The sequence below is a fragment of the Eutrigla gurnardus genome (assembly GCF_963514095.1).
Source record: "Eutrigla gurnardus genome assembly, chromosome: 13".
In the NCBI taxonomy this organism is placed as follows: Eukaryota; Metazoa; Chordata; class Actinopteri; order Perciformes; family Triglidae; genus Eutrigla; species Eutrigla gurnardus.
The window spans coordinates 22,091,655-22,104,595 of record NC_139936.1 but is presented as its reverse complement, the minus strand read 5'-3'; the positions used below and the strand labels follow the sequence as shown (position 1 = coordinate 22,104,595).

The 12,941-nt window shown below is 41.1% G+C and overlaps 1 protein-coding gene across 1 annotated transcript; it reads left to right on the top strand.

Moving 5' to 3' along the window:
• The first annotated feature begins 699 nt into the window (after positions 1 to 699).
• On the top strand, positions 700 to 12,274 carry LOC311022776 (long-chain-fatty-acid--CoA ligase ACSBG2-like). The gene is made up of 15 exons (XM_084024324.1): positions 700 to 716; positions 2,671 to 2,745; positions 2,843 to 2,955; positions 3,735 to 4,018; positions 5,394 to 5,482; positions 5,820 to 5,940; positions 6,032 to 6,112; positions 6,324 to 6,473; positions 8,231 to 8,398; positions 8,481 to 8,662; positions 8,884 to 9,117; positions 9,786 to 10,003; positions 10,560 to 10,699; positions 10,781 to 11,024; positions 12,166 to 12,274. Exons 2-15 carry the CDS (start codon positions 2,681 to 2,683, stop codon positions 12,255 to 12,257), a joined length of 2,181 nt encoding a protein of 726 aa, XP_083880450.1. The 5' UTR covers positions 700 to 716; positions 2,671 to 2,680; the 3' UTR covers positions 12,258 to 12,274.
• Positions 12,275 to 12,941: the final 667 nt, after the last annotated feature.

Here is a 12,941-nt window from a genome sequence, read left to right as displayed (position 1 = left end):
CGAATGACGCGTGACAAAAAAAATAATTTATGTAGAAAACCGTGACCACCGACTCTTTTATAGTGCTCTTTTATTTTTTATCATGCCAGACAGAAAGGTGGAAGAATTAATGTTTGAGAAAATAGTGCATTTCCGTGTATCTTTGACACTTCGTTCTTGATGTGTCCATCTAGTAGAAAAAGTGAGAGTTGCACAAGTTTGGTCCAACGGTTGAACAACTCTTTTTATCGTTCAAAGTCTCAACTCTCCACATAAACCTGAGGGGACTTATCTGGTTTTATCAGTATTTCTCAGATAGGTCTCATCTGCATATCTAACAATGATAAGCTCTTAACCTGCTCAAGCGTTCCAGCGTTAAATGTTACAAATCTGCTTATCTGCTGGTCTAATGGACAACAACATAGCAGGTTACCAGCAGCAGACTGTTGTAAGCTTCCAGGCCTCCTTCACCCAGAGGAGACGTAACCTTTGGTCAAGCTTGTTGGTGGATCTTTAACCAGTCAACCAGCAGGTGTGACGAGGATTGCAAAAGTCTTTAAAGCTCCGGACCAGAGGTGTGAGTTCAGGGGAAGCTTGTGTGCATTGATGTAAGTCCTCTTCAGGCGGATCATTTCTCCAGGGTCCAAAAGTCGAGCACCTGCGTCGGGCAAAGGTTGATCCAGGTCTCCTCTCCTGCACCTGACGGCTACTGTCACTCAGCCCTGTCCCAGAGGAAGGTAGGACACGTTCCAATTCTCTGCTTTTGTGTGAAGAGACGAATGCAGGGCACCGTTTGTTGTCATAAGTTGCTATGGTGACCACATGTCTCTTATGAGGATGACAGAAAATCTTTGTTCCTGATATGTAACGCTCTTTTTCTGCTTCAGGGGACTTTTTAGTTGATATCATGTGATAGGACAACAGAACACATATTACCACAACAGGAAGATAGAAATGGACATTCAATGTACAGGAATTCACATTTAATTACATTTTACTCAAACATCCCGATATCACAAATTTACCTCAGAGGGTTTTAGATGTGTACAACATGTGACGTCTCCCTAGAACCTCGAAAAGGAACATACTAGAGACAGACACCGCTGTCACTTGTATTCTCTGAAAGCACATTAGTATTTTTTTCCATAGCCAGTTGAATGCATGCCACGGCGGGAGTCAGCATGGTACCACCTCAGCCTCATTTTGAGCCAAGACAAACTCTGGTTGACGTGTTGACTGAAGCAAACTGAATTCACTCTGGTATTATATGTTTCAAACAAATGCACAACTAAGAGATGGAAATAGCCCCATTCGACTTGAACTGAGCCTTTACTTGAAATCACTCGTCCACAATGAATGAGTTGTTTTCTGCTGGACGTCATTCTTACGTACTGAGACTAAAACTCTCTAACTACTCTGCCTACAAGACTGTAGGGCGTCTAGTCTTGACGTCTCGAGTCTAGTCTTTCACTAGAAGATCATAAACACATTTTTCTTCAAAGGTCATGTCTTCTTTCTGAGTAATGTACAAATCATTACTGAGGATGAAATCTACTTTCTACTGCATTTTAAGTGTGTGTCGTTGCCACTTCATATTGCCACACTGTAGTTTTGCAAGTCGGTTGAACTTTGATCCAGAAAAAGTTAAAAAGTAGGGGTCAGACCGATGGTCTGCTGATTTGACAGATCTTAATCTAATACTTGTTTTGCAAACCGACCGTGACGTATGTCATTGAATGTGTTGCTTATTTGTGGTTGAAAGTAACTAAGTGCTTTTATGTAAGTAAGTACAAGTTTGAGGTACTTTTACTTGACTATTTCCATTTTAAGATACTTTACACTCTGGATTTTATCTGACACTTGGAGTTATTATATGTTTTCCAGATTAAGATTTTTCAAACTAAATATAAGATCAATTTCTGAAATATGATATTGTGGATTAAACTATCCAGCATTAAATAAAGTTATTAAATGTGCTCTCCTCCACCTGCTGTAACGTTAGAATACTGCTTATGTGTTCAGCATCAGTAAAAACATGTCTCTGAAAACTTCAAGTACATTCACTGTTGATACTTTTGTACTTTTACTTGAATCTTGAATGTAGGACTTTTACTTCCTACATTCAAGGTATTTGTACAGATCAGTACTAAGCTGCTAGTTTTACTTAAGCAACAGTTATAGTGCATCTCCACTGATAGTTTGCTATTGTATTTAGATATGTCTTCATGTATCTTCAGGCAGTTTATTTGAAGTTACAGCTCGCGACCACAAAACAGCAGTTAAATGTTTTGGACACTAGATGGCATCCCCTGAGTGAGGCAGCCTTCCAGCCGAGCCTTTTTGACAATATTTACGTTTCATGTAATACGTGCAGCAGGTTAGTCCCCGTGTGAACTGTAATGAACTGGCGATGACTGAGACCTCTAGGTGTGATCATGTGGGTCAAAGAGTATCAAAGCATGCAAATGTCCTGAAATGCTTTCTGGCACAATACTCAGAGTTTCAACATTTGGCGATGGCGGTCATTGGCTCTGACCTGTTGCAATGACTTTGGTGTATGTCAGCCCTGTATAAATGTGCCGGAGCAGCCTGGTTTCACAATGGGCAATCTCAACTGCGTGGAGGGTTTTAATGCTCAATTGAATTCTAATTTGAACACCTTTCTAAGTCGGTTTTCTTCTGCTGTTCCAGCAAAGACGAGATGAGCGTCCAGGAGAGTTCAGTGAAGAGCAATGGTGTTGCAGTCGTGAATGGTAAAGCTGAGAGGTATGCCAAGTGATGCATGTCCCAGAGCAGGGAACACATCTGAATGATCATGTCGATTTGATCCATGTGTACTGTGTGTATGTGTGTTTATCCACAGCATCTCCACTGACTTAAAGACCCACTCCACTCTGGTCCTCAATGGAAACGTCACCACAGCTGAGCTCAGTACAACCTCTGAGCTGGAGGAAGCCACTGAAGACCTTTCACTCGGTAAGAGCCTTATGTGAAAAACTCAAAAGAAAAACAAATACAACTGAAAACAAGAGGCGTTATATCTGCCACATAAGAAGAAGAGTGATGTGAACCAGTCTAATGGTGGTCTGAAAAGCCTGATGGGGGATTTTAGATGCAGTAAAGAAAAACATCCCGTCTCACTGTATCAAATGACGCACCATGACCTTTGAAATGAGAGACCTTTTTATGAAAAGAGTTGTGTGAAGTTGTCTAAGTGACGCACTTACAGCCACATGGTGGAGAGAAAAATGCACATCCGAGTCAGAGAGCTGTAACAGTAGGTGCTAAATGCTCGGGGGGCAAACGCCTTTCATGTTTTAGGAGTTCTGTGAGGTTTTGGTGAGACTGACATTGTGATGGCAGGAAAATAAAAAGACATTAAAAAAAGGATTAAAAAAGCAAATGAAAGCGGGTAAATTTAGCAACACAAACAAACGTAGGATTTTATTGCCTGTGTTATCTGATGCTCCAACACACTTCCTCTTACTGAACCTGAATGGTAGGTACATTGACATTCCCCTTTTGTCTCAGGTATCAGTAAGACCTTCCCTCGTTCACTCCATAACCTGTAAATCGTGTTGTTCTGACACAGTAGGAAAAGGCTGCAGGGTGGTTGGGAGATGTCTGCAGTCGTCTCGTGCACCCGGATCTTCTCCTAAAGCTTGCAGTCTCAGTGTGCCGGTGTGACTCGGGTGTCTTATTGAATTGACTTGTCATGGCGGGTAAACACGGCTGCCCCTGTTGTCCCACTGCAGAAGAGCCCAGGGCAGTTCCCTTGTCGAAGGCGAGCGCTCCGACACCTCTGGCCCCAGCTGACAATCTATGGAGCACCAGCAGGTACGATGCAGTCAGGCTGAGGATGGAGGGCTCGGGCCCGGCCTCGGAGAATCCCATCACCATCCACCAGCTGTTCCTGCAGACTGTGGAAAACCATGCGGATCATCCAGCCCTGGCCTACAAAAAGGGAGGCCAGTGGGAAACCCTGACATGGGGCCAGTACTACGGGCAGTGCAGAGCAGCAGCTAAAAGCTTCCTCAAGGTTGGTTTGCAAATTGACTTGTTCTGCATATAGTGTAGAAAAGAATAATTATACTATTACTACTGAATAATCATGAAATATTTTGGCAGTGGCTCATTGTTTTGGTATGTTGGTTCTCAACTCGAGTACATTTAATTTTTAAAAGAAACATGAACTGTGTTGTCTTTTACCTTTAATTGAGTGTTTGCACAACCAAACTAAATCCTCACATTTGCAGGAACAGAAACTGGGCCGAGCAAATGTGTCACTGTATGCACGTTTACATTCACTAGCTTTAAAAGCAACTAAGTGGTCCTGTTGTATTTAATAATATGGCCCAATGACAGATACTTCCCTCCCAGACAAATACTGCACTTTCCACTTGCTCTAGGGGCTTTCTGGCAGAGGTGGGAAGTAACCAAATACAAATACTTGACGGTACTTCAGTAGAATTATCAGGTTTCGGTACTTTACTTGAGTATTTATTTTTCTAAAAACGTTTTACTTTTACTCCCTACATTTGAAAACAAATATCTGTATTTTCTGCTATTTTCAAAACAGGCTCGGTACTTTAATGCATTTGAGAGGAGTTATAGATTTGTTTTTTTGTATTAATATGACGTATAAATATCCTCCAAAGGGATACTTTTTACTTTTTATACTTTAGTACATTTCAAAGCCAAAGCCAGAGTCTTTTTGAACACACGTATATGTACTTCTCCTTGAAGTAGTAGAATGTCTGTACTTTTGACACCTCTGCTTTCTGGTTTTTAGACTGGTTTTCAGCAAATACACAACCTGTTGGCCAAGTCTTGGTTTGTCATTTTATGCATATTATGGATAATAATTCTCCTAAAACTGGAGGATTAGGGATAAAAAAAAAAAAGTGTTAGAAATTCTGCACCTAATATGAATCCAAACACCCTGAAAGCTGTGAGTCAGAACTGTAAAGCCACAGTTCCATCTAAATCCAGTGTGCTGAAGTCGAGCCAAACATTACACTATGATATATCTTATGTTGCTATTCAACATCTATCCCCTAAACTAGTGTAACAGAAGTGTTTGATTCAATACAAGAAACATGTGTGACATGCATGTGAATTATTGCACAGGAGTTACACACTTACACAATTACAACACTGTGTGTTCCTATTTGCAGCAGTTTTGTAAACAGTACCCCAGAATGCCCCCCTCCCTGTACCCTCAGTGGTGTGAGATCAGGCTGCTGAAAATGAACACTTGGGCGTGTGAAATTCACAGCTTGTGTTACGTCTCCTGTTTCATGAACACGTTCACATCCCATGAGATGGAGTGGCTTTTGAAACGAGATGTAGGCCAAAAGTAATGGAGGCACTGTCATTAAAGATACATGCTTAACCACTATTCTTCTTGTTAGCTGGGGCTGCAGCGTTACCATGGTGTGGGGATTCTGGGATTCAACTCCCCAGAATGGTTCATCTCAGACATCGGCTGCATCTTTGCCGGGTAAGGTCACATTTAATGGAAGTTGGTAAAATTCCAAGTGGACTTGTAGAGATTCATCGGCATTGCTACACCTGACACTGTATCTGCACACGCTTATCTCAACATCCGTCTGTGTCCCTGCTTACCCTCGTTGGGCCGTTCAGGTGTCAAGTCTCAGGGAGCCTGAAGGGGGTGAAGCTTGTGTGCAGCCATCCAGATTCATATTTTTGATACAATCTGTAGGCAAAAGAGCAAATACCTTCTTAAACGTCACTGAGCCACATCCGCAGTGAAGCTTGAAATGGCATGCATGCATTCAACAGGGCTTTTAACTCTGCTATATGTGATTTGTGTATAGGGGTCTGGCAACTGGAATCTACACCACCAACTCTCCCGAAGCTTGTCAGTATGTGGCTGCCAAGAGTGAGGCTGACGTCCTGGTTGTGGAGAACCAGAAACAGCTCGACAAAATCCTGCAGGTCAGGAGCTTCGTTAGTATAACTAGATAATAAAGTAAAGAAATCACGTCTGTCCTCACATGACCTTTCTTTCATTTGTATTTCCCAACAGGTTAAAGATGATCTACCTAACCTGAAAGCCATTGTCCAGTATAAAGGCGAGCTGCAACAGAAACTGCCATTCCTGTATACGGTAAGTTCACGCAGATAATCCACATAAATCTGATTGTATGCTCTATGTGATGCCTGTAGTTGCAACACTGACCTTAAAATGCAAAATGATTATCTTTCTTTCATGTTGTTTACGAGTTGAACTTAGTTCAATGTGACTGAACTCGAATCAGCGACAGTTCAGTACAGTTGGATTCAGACCTTTATCTTTCTAACATAATCTCTGTGTGTAGTGGGAAGAGTTCTTGAAGGTGGGGGAGGACGTGCCCGACGAGCGGCTGAATGCTGTCATCGACAGTCTCCGGGCCAACGAGTGCTGCACTCTCATCTTTACCTCTGGAACCACTGGCACCCCCAAAGGAGTCATGCTGAGCCATGACAATGTGAGTTATTGAGACAAATACCTTCCTTTTCTCAGTTTTTATTGTTTGACAACTTTATACACATTATTTCTTCTAAGGGTGCAAATGACAATTCTTTTTAACTGCCAATTAATCATTTAGTTTGTTAAAAACAAAAAAAAAATTGCACGACAATACCCAGAATCAATTATATATTCAACTGTCTTGTTTTGTTGTCAACCGAAAGTCCAAAACATTAAGATCTTAAGTTTTTAATGATATATGACCAACCAAAGCAGCAAATAATCAAATAAGTGGCACTGGAACCAGAGCGCGTCTGTTAGGATTTACATAGAGCAGATTTCAGATGATGCCTGGCTGAGAGCAGGCAGGTAAAGAATCCAAACAACTCAACAGGGTGTGGCTGAAGCAGCGGGTGGGTTTTAATCTAAAGCACAAAAGAAAAACAGGAGACCGGGTTGCAGCTGGTTTCAGATAAGAGATCAGCCTGTAAACGCCCCGCCTACTGATGGTGAGATAACATTACGCTCTTATTAAGTAGGTTAAGTCATCATCCAGACTCTAATCTGTACAGTTTAATTGCCACATGCAGAGAGGGCAGCTGCCAAAAAATCCCTGTCATTAATAGACTATATAAGGTGTGAATTAATAGACTATAATATCACTGCGACATCCAGAACACAATCTCTAATTACATACTGTGTGTGTATTATATCAAATAAATGTTGCTTATATGTATTCTTATGGCGTGTATGACAATATTTAAGCCCTATTCTTTCTGCCCAAAAGATGTAAATCAGTATAAGTTCTCTGATCATATATTCTTATTATATATTCACTTCTGTCTTGTGCAGACTGTATACATTACCTGCTTTACTTCCTGGTACTGTGGGTGATTGACAGATATGGAAGGAAACCTTGCTACCGCTTTTCATTTTTATTTATTTATTTATTTTATTTGTCTGTTTCACAACGCTGAAAGAACTTAAATCTAGACAGAATCTAAAATTGTCCAACAGCAATATTTTGCTAAAAATGAATGAATAAAGTATCTTCTATTCTAAGCAACACATTAATTTAATATGATACACATACGTATGTGATTATAGTCAGATCCATCATGTTCTTCATGGGGCTGTGCTATTATAAGTCTATTAATTTATACGTTCCCAGTCGGTGAGCTCTCCTTTCTGCTTAACTGACTAATTATAGTTTGCTGTTGGTTTGTAAAATATGCTGCGTTGCACTTTGTATTACAGGCCTGTGCAACCACACCCTGCAGATAACACACACACACACACACACACACACACACACACACACACACACACACACACACACACACACACACACACACACACACACACACACACACAGGGGATGTACAGACAGGAAACACAGCGAAACAACAAACAACAGGGAAAGGGTGGAGGAGAACTGCTCGTCCCAACAGTGTCTGGCATTTCTTCAATATTTTTGCTTGAAAAATGACTGAAACCTTCATTTAGGATCTGGCTTTTTGAATGTAAAAGAGATTGTGACATTGAACGGATGTGGCCTCCTTTACACTTCTTGCTTGGCTAATGATTTGCCTCAAATAGAAAAAGGCTGCAGCACCATCTCATCAATGCTGGCTGGTGGAAGTAAAGTCCCACCTCAAACACAAATAACCTGACCACACTACTACGGGCTCAACCAGACCGCTTTATAAGATACTGATAGCAGTCTGTGAGATAAAACTATTTGAATAAAATGCTTCTGCCTCCTCTTACGTGCAGCTGACATGGACAGTCAACACAGCATCAACCATGCTGAAGATGAAGTACGCTGAGGACGTGGTGGTCAGTTACCTGCCGCTCAGCCATGTGGCAGCCCAGCTCGTTGACATGTGGATGTGTGTTACCTTTGCCATGACCACATACTTTGCAGAGCCAGACGCCCTCAAGGTAAGGACACCTACTGTTGTACCTCCATCTCATTATTGATGAGGATTTCCTATTTTGACGATGATCATCATCGTATTTCCAGGGCTCCCTCGTCACCACACTGAAAGAGGCTCGCCCAACTTGTTTCTTGGGGGTTCCTCGTGTGTGGGAGAAGATGCAGGAGAAGATGAAAGCTGCCGGTGCCAAGGCGTCCCCTCTGAGGAGGACAGTGGCCAACTGGGCCAAGTCCATAGGCCTGCAGTACACCTACAGCTTCATGAACGGGTGAGGCAGCAGCAGAGATCCCTTGTTAGGTACCATGTTAGCAACTCTAACATTTGCTAATTAGCACTAAGTACGGCTGGTTATAAATCATCTAATAGTCTCTCTGGGCCAAAGTGGTGGGTCTAGAGACAGATCAACATTGCCACTGTGATAGTGTTTCATTTTGGGCCAGTTCTTAATTCCTAACAAACATTCAACCACTTTGATCTTTTGGGTTTCAGGGAGAATCAGGTGCCATGGGGCTTCACAATGGCTAACAATCTGGTCTTAAAGAAGGTCCGTGAACTGCTGGGCTTAGACCGCTGCAGGTTCTGCGTCACGGGCGCTGCCCCCATCACCAAAGACACTCTGGAGTACTTCATGAGCCTGAACATCCCCTTGTTGGAGCTATACGGCATGAGTGAGAGCTCCGGCCCACACACCATCTCCACCAACACCGATTACCGCATCACAAGGTCAGCAGCAGCCAAATATTATGGAACGTGTCAACTATGTGGATATGGATGTGAGAATTCTATGAGATGCTGTGTCATTTTCTCCACTGATTTTACACATTTCTGTTTACATGTGATGTCACATGAGGCAGCGCCGGTTGGTTTTGAAGTTTGACAATGAAAAGAAATTGCAGTGCGGCGTTAGAGAGAAAAAAGCTTGCCAGACCTCTGTAGACCACTCATGGTCTCTGAGTCTGTGTCGGTGGGCTGAGCTTTGTTGATTTGTTGATGTATGTTTGTTTCCGTTTGTGCCCTTGAATGAATGAACAACTTATTATTAATCCTGTTATGTAAAGCACTTTGGGCTTCACCTTTGTGGGAACGGTGCGATGCAAATAAAATTATTATAATAATTATTACAGTCTGACTCACTGGATGTAAACTGTGGGTCTAAGTCTGCCATTGGCCTTGTATCTCACATCGCATTCTCCTGGCATTAACGTTGGGAACCAAAGGTTTAAATGATCACAAATCAGCCAGATTTGTGTATTTATTACCTGAAATGTTTTTGATAGTTTACTGACATTATCATATCTCACTTACTACAAAGCAGTAGTGCAACTTTTGGTCAGTGTCAGGTGATTCAGGTCTAAATCAGCATGTTGTTGACTTATGCTTCGTCTCTCCAGCTGTGGGAAAGTGATGCCAGGCTGCAAGACGAAGCTGGACAACCCCGATAAGGACGGGAGTGGAGAGATTTGTTTCTGGGGTCGGCACGTCTTCATGGGCTACCTGGACTTGCCGGACAAAACGGCAGAGACTCTCGACCAGGAGGGCTGGCTGCACTCTGGAGATCTGGGAAGACATGACCAGAATGACTTCCTGTACATCACAGGAAGGATCAAGGGTAAGCTCTAGTCCCTTTGGACTACACTACACACTGTATATGAAGCAGCTCCACCAGCCTCAACAATAACACACTGCTCAAACATTAATACCTCAGTATTAACTTTAATCAAATAATGTCATATATATGTTGTAGTTAAGTTATAGAATAAAAAGTTTTAGTGCTACTTTTACTACATTTTACTATACTTAGTAAGATTTGGAATGTAAAACTTAAATTAAGAGTCATTTTGGTTGTTGTATTGGTACTTTAACTTAAGTAAACATCTGAGTACTTAGGTATTGAGAACTCACTACAATGAGACAATGGCACATATAAGGACACTTTTTAAAGACAATAATGTAATCTGATGCTAAAACAACTTTAAACACATTCTCTGGAGTCCCTTTAACTTTAATGTAACTTTGTTTTTAGTGAGTATTGTGTGGGTTGTGGTAACTTGATATGACTGAATATTATAAAAAGTGGGAAAACAACACAAAACAGCATGATGTTCTGTCATAAAGGACAATGGTCCCTGTGTTTAATCATGACATTGGCCTCTGAACAAACACAGAACTGATCATCACAGCGGGGGGAGAGAACATCCCTCCTGTGCCCATCGAGGATGTGGTGAAGTCCGAGGTGGCCATCATCAGCAACGCCATGCTGATCGGGGACAAGCTGAAGTTCCTCTCCATGCTGCTCACCCTCAAAGTAACCGGGCCTCCATTCCTGCACACAGTCACAGCTACTGAATAAATAAAACACCATAATGACCCTTCTGTCTTTCCACAGTGTGTGGTGGACGACAACGGCGAGCCCACTGATGAGCTGAGCCCCGAGGCGTTGAGCTTCTGCCAGCAGCACAACGTCACCGCAACCAAGGTGTCAGAGATCATAGCCAATAAGGAGCCAGCTATCTTCAACGCCATTCAGGAAGGCGTGGAACGAGCCAATGCCAGAGCAACATCCAACGCCCAGAAAATCCAGAAGTGGATGATACTGGAGCGAGACTTCTCCGTCGGAGGAGGGGAACTGGGTGAGTCATTTTGTTTTGCTTCCTGCATTTGTTTGTTATTAAGGTTAAATTACGGTGGCCTGAAGGGCAAACGGCAACGACATTAACAAAAACACGACATTAACAAAAACACAACGACATGAAAAAACACAACGACATTAACAAAAACACGACATGAAAAAAACACAACGACATTAACAAAAACACGACATTAACAAAAACACAACCACAAAAATAAAAACACAACATTAACAAAAACACGACATTAACAAAAACACGACATTAACAAAAACACAACGACATGAAAAAACACAACGACATTAACAAAAACACGACATTAACAAAAACACAACCACAAAAATAAAAACACAACATTAACAAAAACACGACATTAACAAAAACACAACGACATGAAAAAAACACACAGCATTAACTAAAACACGACATTAACAAAAACACAACGACATTAACAAAAACACAACGACATGAAAAAACACAACGACATTAACAAAAACACGACATTAACAAAAACACAACCACAAAAATAAAAACACAACATTAACAAAAACACGACATTAACAAAAACACGACATTAACAAAAACACAACGACATGAAAAAAACACAACGACATTAACAAAAACACGACATTAACAAAAACACAACGACATGAAAAAAACACGACATTAACAAAAACACGACATGAAAAAAACACAACGATATTAACAAAAACACAACATTAACAAAAACACACCCACAAAAATAAAAACACGACATTAACAAAAACAAACCCACAAAATTAAAAACACGACATTAACAAAAACACAACATTAACACGACAACATTAATAAAAACACAACCACAAAAAGAAAAACCAAACCACAAAAAGAAAAACACAACAACAATGCATTTTTGTGTTAGTGGTTGTGTTCTTCCTTTGTTGTTGGCCCGTCAGGGCCACTGTTTAGAAGTCAAGTTAAATCAGCCTTTAATCAAGGTCATGTCTTGTCACCGTGCCGCATGCCAGACAACATTCCATAGTGATCGAATCACTCCCTCGGCAACATATTTTAAACTTCAGTCGATTGTTGTCACTGGTTGAGTGATGCTCAGCCGAGACTGTAGCCTGAGATTAAAATTGAGGTAATTTTTCTGTCTGTGCAGGACCCACCATGAAACTAAGAAGACCCATTGTTGTGAAGATGTACCAGGAGAAAATAAACGAATTGTATGCCGTGGCCACGGAAAGACAGTAGACTGTACAGCACAGAGATGGGATGAGGCTGAAGGGAGGCAGTCGTGATATACCCGGGGTATGATATGAACATTGTATTCTGCCCAGACGTCACGTCGAGAAATGTATAAATCTCTTTTCACCTGAATTATAAAGGTGCAAAAGAGGTTTATGTTATGTTGTATGAGATGGAATTGAGGTATGGTTTTAATGTTTTTGTTGTCTGTTTCGAGTCGATATTTAAGCTTTCACAGCCGCTGTGCACATTTTGTAAATAAAACATCCGCGCCAAATCTTGCCATTTACAGTTGGGATATACAGTACAGGTAGATATTGAGCCCTGAAGGTGAAACTCTCGTGTCTTGGTCATAAGTGTATCCAGTATGCTTTTTATTTTAGAAACATCACTATCTATTTAAAGACATTTTGCTCTAATCTAAAGCCGCACACATTTACCTCTAAATACTGGATGCAGATGATGTTTGAATGAACTATTTCTATAAGAATAAAATCCAATCACAAGTGCAAATTTTAAAGCATGCATTTTAATTACGTGCTTCTCCATGTACAGTTGACAAATATTTAAATGTTAATTTTGTGATCAATGTTCTATGATTGTCAATAAAACAGTGATTTGAACAAATTAACCAAACTTGTTTAAAAATTGCTTTTTTAAAATCCTTTTTTACTTAGTGTGGATGGATCT

Bases quoted from the DNA above. Each gene is read 5' to 3' on its own strand.
- LOC311022776 (XM_084024324.1), top strand. From the start codon at position 2,681: ATGAGCGTCCAGGAGAGTTCAGTGAAGAGCAATGGTGTTGCAGTCGTG. The intron at 2,956-3,734 runs GTAAGAGCCTTA...GTCCCACTGCAG, and splicing joins CACTGAAGACCTTTCACTCG to AAGAGCCCAGGGCAGTTCCC. The intron at 8,399-8,480 runs GTAAGGACACCT...TCGTATTTCCAG, and splicing joins CAGAGCCAGACGCCCTCAAG to GGCTCCCTCGTCACCACACT.